This window comes from Lampris incognitus, chromosome 1, assembly GCF_029633865.1.
Source record: "Lampris incognitus isolate fLamInc1 chromosome 1, fLamInc1.hap2, whole genome shotgun sequence".
NCBI lineage: Eukaryota > Metazoa > Chordata > Actinopteri > Lampriformes > Lampridae > Lampris > Lampris incognitus.
The window spans coordinates 9,744,609-9,752,108 of record NC_079211.1 but is presented as its reverse complement, the minus strand read 5'-3'; the positions used below and the strand labels follow the sequence as shown (position 1 = coordinate 9,752,108).

At 46.3% G+C, this 7,500-nt stretch overlaps 1 protein-coding gene across 1 annotated transcript in view; it reads left to right on the top strand.

Moving 5' to 3' along the window:
• pcdh12 (protocadherin 12) overlaps positions 1-7,500 on the top strand; it is a 27,274-nt gene that overhangs the window by 612 nt on the left and 19,162 nt on the right. Inside the window, 1 exon segment of the mRNA XM_056275269.1 lies at positions 1-2,834. This exon segment is cut by the window's left edge and continues 612 nt beyond it. Within this exon segment, the coding sequence (XP_056131244.1) occupies positions 1-2,834 (2,834 nt within the window).

Sequence of the window (7,500 nt, the reverse complement as noted above, 5' to 3'; positions counted from 1 at the left end):
CTGACCCATCCCCGATTACCATCCTGTACCGGGTGTGGGAGGAGCAGCCAGCGGGCACCCGGGTCGGCCGCCTGGTGGATGACCTGCGTCAGAGAGATGTGGGGGGCCCACTGGAGGACTTTCACGTGGTGGAGCACGGCCAAGCGCTGCCCTTCACCGTCAGCCCCAGAGATGGAGCTGTCTCCACTCTCAGCCAGCTGGACAGGGAGGAGCTGTGCCGAGGGTCGGACCTGTGTGAGCTGGTCTTTAGCGTCCTCTACAGGAAGGGTGGAGCCGTGCACTTCCTGCGCGTGCGTGTGGAGGTGATGGACCTGAACGATAACAGCCCGACTTTCCCCAGCATTCTGCAAGAGGTGGAGATCTCAGAGTCGGCCAGCCTGAGGATGAGGATCCCACTGGACAGAGCAGTGGACCCCGATGCAGGACCCAACGGCCTCCAGACCTACTCCCTCTCTGTCAATCAGCACTTTGCCCTGGATGTGCGGGTTGCTCCAGGTGGCACAAAGCAGGCCGAGCTGGTGGTGATGAAAGAGCTGGACAGGGAGCTGCAGGCGTCCTTTGATCTCAATCTGCTGGCCTGGGATAAAGGGAACCCCCCCAGGTCTGGAAGCACATTGGTGCGTGTGAACATTTTGGACTCCAACGATAACAGCCCCATATTTGAGGACAGCACTCCTACCATTGAGCTGGCTGAAGATACAGCCAAGGGGACAACTGTCATTAACCTCAAGGCCACTGACCCAGACCAGGGGGCTAACGGGGAGGTGGAGTATTCCCTCAGCAAACACGTACCCCCGGAGGTTCAGAAGCTTTTCACTGTTCACCCACAGACCGGGGCAGTGACCTTGAAAGGCCCTCTTGACTATGAGTTAAAGCGCTCTTATGAAGTGGACATTCAAGCACGTGACCGTGGACCCAATCCAATTCCTTCTCACTGTAAACTGCACATCAAGCTGAAGGACGTCAATGATAACGCGCCCCGGATACACATCACCTGGACTCCCCCTGATTCCCCTGTAGCCACCATATTGGAGGGCTCACCAGAAGACACCTTCCTTGCCTTAGTCATGGTGTCCGACGCAGACTCAGGAGACAACGGAAAAGTGAACGCCCACATCCAGCAAGGATCCGGACCATTCCGCCTCAAACGAATCCATGGTGACAACTATATGATCGTAACCAATGGCAGCTTGGATCGAGAGAAGGTTATGCAGCATAACATCACTCTCCTCGCCCAGGATTATGGAGACCCACCCCTGTCTTGCGTTAAACATCTAACTGTCCATGTTCTAGATGAGAACGACAACGCCCCCATATTCTCCAAGGTTCACTACAAGGCCTCATTTACGGAGAACAATGTGGCAGGATACCATGCCCTCAGGGTGGAGGCCCATGATGTTGACCTGGAGCTTAGTGGGAGGGTTTCCTACTCCATACGAGAGTCCAATGACTTAGGAACATCCTCATTCTCTTTCTCTATCCATCCAACCAGTGGTGTGGTCAGTGTCCAGCACCCTTTAGACTACGAGGAGTCCCATGCCTACTCTTTTATTGTGGAGGCGATTGATCAGGGTCATCCTCCCCTTACCAGCACCGCCACAGTTCAGATTGACCTCCAAGACATCAACGACAACTACCCGGTCATTAAGGAGCCTAAACCCAGGAAGGGTGTGGCTTCTTTAAGTGTGCCAGTCAACGCAGATAAAGGAGAGATTGTGACTGAACTGGGAAATGGAGACGAGGAGGGGTCCACCACTTCACCAATCAATCCCTCCATTCGGCAGGGACTCGTGGGATTCCTGGCTACTACCATCAAGGCTGAAGACCCAGATTCTGGTCTGAATGGACAGCTCAGCTTCCTCATTACTGATGGAAACCCACATGGACTATTCTGGTTGGACCACACCACGGGCCAGCTGTTTATCAATACCACTAATGGCACTGAGCTGATTGGAAAGACGTTTAAGGTGGATGTTGCTGTATCTGACATGGGCAGCCCCAGCTTGGTTACCAAGATGACACTGGAGGTGACTTTTATCAACCTGAAAGACCACCTGAAGAACTCATCACCTGGCAACCGGGGCCAGCTGAGCTTCACCATGATGATGGCCATCTGCCTTGGAGCCACCTGCCTCCTCTTGCTGTTGGTCATCGCTTTGGTGACCACATTCTGTCGCCCTGAGAAACGGGACAACCGGGCCTACAATTGCAGACAGGCTGAGTCCACCTACACCAGCCACCCACGCCGCCCACAAAAAAACATCCGGAAGTCCGATATTCAGCTAGTTCCTGTCATCCGAGGCCGAAAGGAGGAGCCTTTAGAGGATGAGAACGAGGCCAAGCCACTCAACCCACCTTCTCTCATGGATGAGGAGCCCCGCACTGACAGGCAATACAGCATGGCACCTTCAGTTATGAACCCAAGTTTGCACTCCCAGGGTTACCCTGAAGGAGATGCCACCTTACCCGTCTACCACCCCAGAGCACTTCTTAAACCCGGAAGCATCGACCTGGATGGCACCCTTCCTCGGACCCCTGCCACACCCTACCGGACCCTACGGAAGTCCAGGAACCCTTCATCATCATCCTTGATGTCACACAACAGCACTCTGAAACGTCATGGTGCTGCTGAGATCCAGAGCCGGCCAGCCAGAGAGGAGCCACTGGGTTCCGGTTCAGAATCCCAGGCGACCCTGAGGAGACCGAAGACGTCTGAACAGACAGGGAAGCAGGACGCCGAGCACAGACAGATGCTGAGGAATCTGGTCCGTCTGTCCATGGCCGCCTTTGGAGAAAACTCCATCCAGTTGTCTTCAGCCTCCCCAGAAGTGCAGGTGAGATACACAGTCTTCTTATGGTTAATCCATTTTCTTTTTCATAACAAAATTTTAAGGTGATAACCAACCAACTTGTAAAATCACATACTGTATATCAGTAGCGAACTGGGACTCTTAAACCTTGGCCCTCTGATCTCCCTTCCCTTGTTTGGAGGGGGGGAGGGACTACCAGCCTAGCTTACTTTGTCCTCTGCTATAGTACTGCAAAAGTTAGCTAGGACAATTCCAGCTCTGAAACAAAAATTAAGATGTTGGTCCAGCCTAGGCAATACAACGAGCAAACAGCATAGAGAGTGAGCGTTATCGCCAAAACAAAAAAACAGCTAATTTTTAAAGCAAAATGCAAAATCCTCCTTACAAATAATCATATCAATCGCACAAGCTCTGTGTGCACTTCAGCAGAATACGGGGACAACGGGCTGGGGTGTAAAACTATGTGCAAAACACATAACATCCACCCCTCCTACCACAAAAAAACCAACAAAATGTCATGTTAGCCTACACATCATGACAGCGCACACACAGCCAAGAAACAATTAACCACAAAACACTTGAGAACCATGGACAGTGAACAGCGATCATGGCATTTTGGGAACCCACCACCACAAACAAGCAATATTGTTGATTAATATTGTAACGATCACGGATCGTTACAGTATGTGGCTGTGGCGATTCCCGAAGGAAGGGGGCAATGTAACAATCACTGATGAATAGGCTTGGTAGCCCTTGGCTAACGGGTCGGACCCTTTAGTCGAGCGGTTAGCGATGTCTCCCGCGACGCGGGAGATACGGGTTCGCATTCTGGTTGTGGCAGTTCCTGTAGTTTCCCCCCCGAATTCACTACATTGGTGTCAGAAGTGGGATACGCGCTTGCCCGAAGGAGGGGGGTTAGTGTAACGTGCATGGATAAGTAGATAATACTGTAAGTATAGAGCATATACTTACAATATTGTAAGTATATGAGCAGCTGTTTCTCCCTGTCCGAGGGATCGGAGGTGATGTAGACCTCGGAGCATGCCCCAGTTTGGAGGACTTCTTGACAGCATCATTCTCATTAAGTAGGGTCAGAACTTTCTCTTTGTGGTCCAGCACTTTCGTCATGGTATCTCCGACCTCAGTCACTTTGTCTATCATCAACTTGCAGCGTTGCATGTTACCCTGTATAAGCTCATTGATTTGGTGAAGGTCATCATCTGCTCCTGCTCTCTTCTTTGGAATCAGACCTTCTTGCAGGGTGGATAGTCGGCTGTAAACATCCTGCTCTATACTTACATTATTGTAAGTATAGAGATCGTTACAATATCATTATATTGGCACAGCAGAGAGTGTATGTTATGGTAAATGGCATAATGACTGCTGAGTTGGTACATTTACAGATTGACCAGTAATTCTGCATAATGACCGTTTTCCCAAATAAACCTTTACTAACATATACAAAAAAGTGGCAGCGGCTGCCAGAATAAAACCAGTTAGCATGGCAGCCTATTAGAATTTAAATCACTTACCAAATTATGCCCTCTCTTTTCCAATTAACTCCAACTTTCCATGAAAAGTTACTCTCGAAAACAGCGTGGACAATAAATTCGCAATGATGTCTTCCTCATTAGCGGTAATGTTATTCGCGGCTTCCATCATGAACCAATAGGCAACAGGCTAACTAGCTAGCTAGTTTATTTTATTTTTCTTTGCTAGCTCATTATTTGTGTCCCTCCGCTGCAGGAGGAACGTGTCATAAAGTTAGCGATAACAAAGACCACCCGTTTAGAGAGAAGATATGATTGGTCAATTTTACTGTCATTTGGAAGTACTATCTCGTTGAATCACTATTGCCTGGACCTCTGTAAAATTATAGCTGGACCACCAATCACAGAGCTGAAAGCATAGCATTTTCTGCCTAGCAACTACAGAGGCAGCAAAAATCTGATAGGGAGACAAAGAATCTTCTTCCATTCACATTCCAACACAAACTGAATAGTCAGGTTTGAAGGGTTTATTACCTCAGAAACATTTTGTTTAGATGTTAATTGTCAAATTATGAATTCATAAAATAAAATTAGAACCGACAGGTTTTTAATTATTATTTTTAGAATAGCCTAGGCCTTCTCTGAGGGCCTAGAGGGCCCTGATGGTTCCTCTCTGCTGAATATTAAGTTGTTAAGTTGAATAACCGAGTTCAGTTTGTGGAGTTTTGCTTAACATTTTCACCAACACACACGCACACACACACACACACACACACACACACACACACACACACACACACACACACACACACACACCACCTCGTTGGTTTTCCCAGCGGCCCCTCTGCTATTTCAGCCTGCTGTATGACTTATACAGACTGCCTGGGGTGATGATGGGGTGAGGGGTGACTTATGATTGTGGAACCAAAGCAGTTGGGTTTATTCAGGTGCTCATGTGTCAGAGACAGTACCCCCCCCCCCCCACACACACACACACATACACACACATACACAACCCCCTCTGAGAAAAGTAGCCTACCTTTTCACTCAATATCAAATATCAGATTCAAATTGAAAGGGGGATGGAGGAAGAGGAAGGGGGGGGTAGGGGGTAGCTATGCTGCCAAAGTAAAGTGTGATGTGTGTGTGTGTGTGTGTGTGTGTGTGTGTGTGTGTGTGTGTGTGTGTGTGTAATGTAAGCTAACACCTCTTTGACATGAATAATTGCAGACAGTCATTTACAAGTGACACAAATCACTTCTAACAAGCAGGAGCGACGCCTTGGATACTGTATCTGTATCTGTATCAGTATTTGTACTGTATCTGTATCTGTACGTGTACTGTATCTGTATCCGTATGTGTACGTACAGGTACAGTATGAATGGGTACAAATACACGAGAAGCTTTTGAGATGCTGAAGGGAAACCGTGACTGCACCGGTGACTTAAAACAGAGTTAAACGTTTCTACCCAGTGTTTGTACTCAAGATGGAGCTGTCAGTACTTTAGGAATACTTTTACTACCCCCCCCACACTGTTAACTATTAACCATTGTGGGAAAAGGGAAGTAATATTGTGGTAGTATTGAATATCACTTGAAATAATTGTAATATAGGGATGCTGAAGTAGTAAAGTAGTATATTGTAGTAGTAGTCCGCACATATTTTAGTAGCATTAAGTATTAGTTGTAGAATTACTGTAGTAGTATTGTAGAAGTATTACCTATTAACAGAAGTGCTGTAGTAGTAGATATATTGTGGGGTTATATTGCAGAAGTAGAGTGTAAATATTGTAATAGTATTAAGTACTAATAAAATAAATACTGTAGTAGTATTGACTAATTAATAGAAGTATTGTAGTAGTAGAAATATTGTGGGGTTATATTGCAGAAGTAGAGTATAAATATTGTAATAGTATTAAGTACTAATTAAATAAATACTGTAGTAGTATTGTAGTATTGACTAATTAATAGAAGTATTGTAGTAGTAGAAATATTGTGGGGTTATATTGCAGAAGTAGAGTATAAATATTGTAATAGTATTAAGTACTAATTAAATAAATACTGTAGTAGTATTGTAGTATTGACTAATTAATAGAAGTATTGTAGTAGTAGAAATATTGTGGGGTTATATTGCAGAAGTAGAGTATAAATATTGTAATAGTATTAAGTACTAATTAAATAAATACTGTAGCAGTATTGTAGTATTGACTAATTAATAGAAGTATTGTAGTAGTAGAAATATTGTGGGGTTATATCGCAGAAGTAGAGTATAAATATTGTAATAGTATTAAGTACTAATTGAATAAATACTGTAGTAGTATTGTAGTACTGACTAATTAATAGAAGTATTGAAGTAGTAGAAATATTGTGGGGTTATATTAGTAGTAGTAGTAGTATTGTGTATTGGTAGTATATAAATATTTACACGTGGTAATGTGAAATCCTAATTGTGGAAATACTGTGGCGTTGTAGGAGTAAAAAGTGGAAATATTGTAGTATTAATGTATAATGGCAGTATTGGGTATTAATATCAGAGGTATTGCAGCGGTCAAACAACCCCCCCCCCCTCATCTGGGCTGCAGGCACACAACAAAGCGTTTGGCCCTCACGTGAATTCCATTAACGAAGCTGGGGAGAGGCGACTCTTTAACCCTGCCCTCCCCACCCCCACCCCCACATCCCCCACATCCCCCACACCCACCCCCGCGTTCCAGTTGGCAGTCTGTCTTCAGAGGTCTCTCCCGCGGGATAGGTCAGGAAAAGGCCTGCACAGCCCCCACAACACCCCCCACCCCCCCATCCAACCCCCCCACCCAGAGGCCTCCGGCCCCACTCGTCCATATTTCTGAGGTGCTTCCTGGAAGGAAGCAGGTTAGAGAAGAATAGTGTTCTGCGTAGGAGCCCTTTCCTGTCACCGTGTAGGCACACACGTGCATAAACACACACAACAGTTGCACACACAAAACTCACAAAGCATAAACACACACACACACACACACGCCTTGCAAACACACGCTAACAAACACACACATACACACACATATATATACACACATATACATGTGTATATGTGTGCAATTTCATGTGCATCCATGCACAAACTCTCTCTCCTCTCTCTCCTCTCTCTCCTCTCTCACTCTCTCCCCTCTCTCTCCTCTCTCACTCTCTCTCCTCTCTCACTCTCTCCCCTCTCTCCCCTT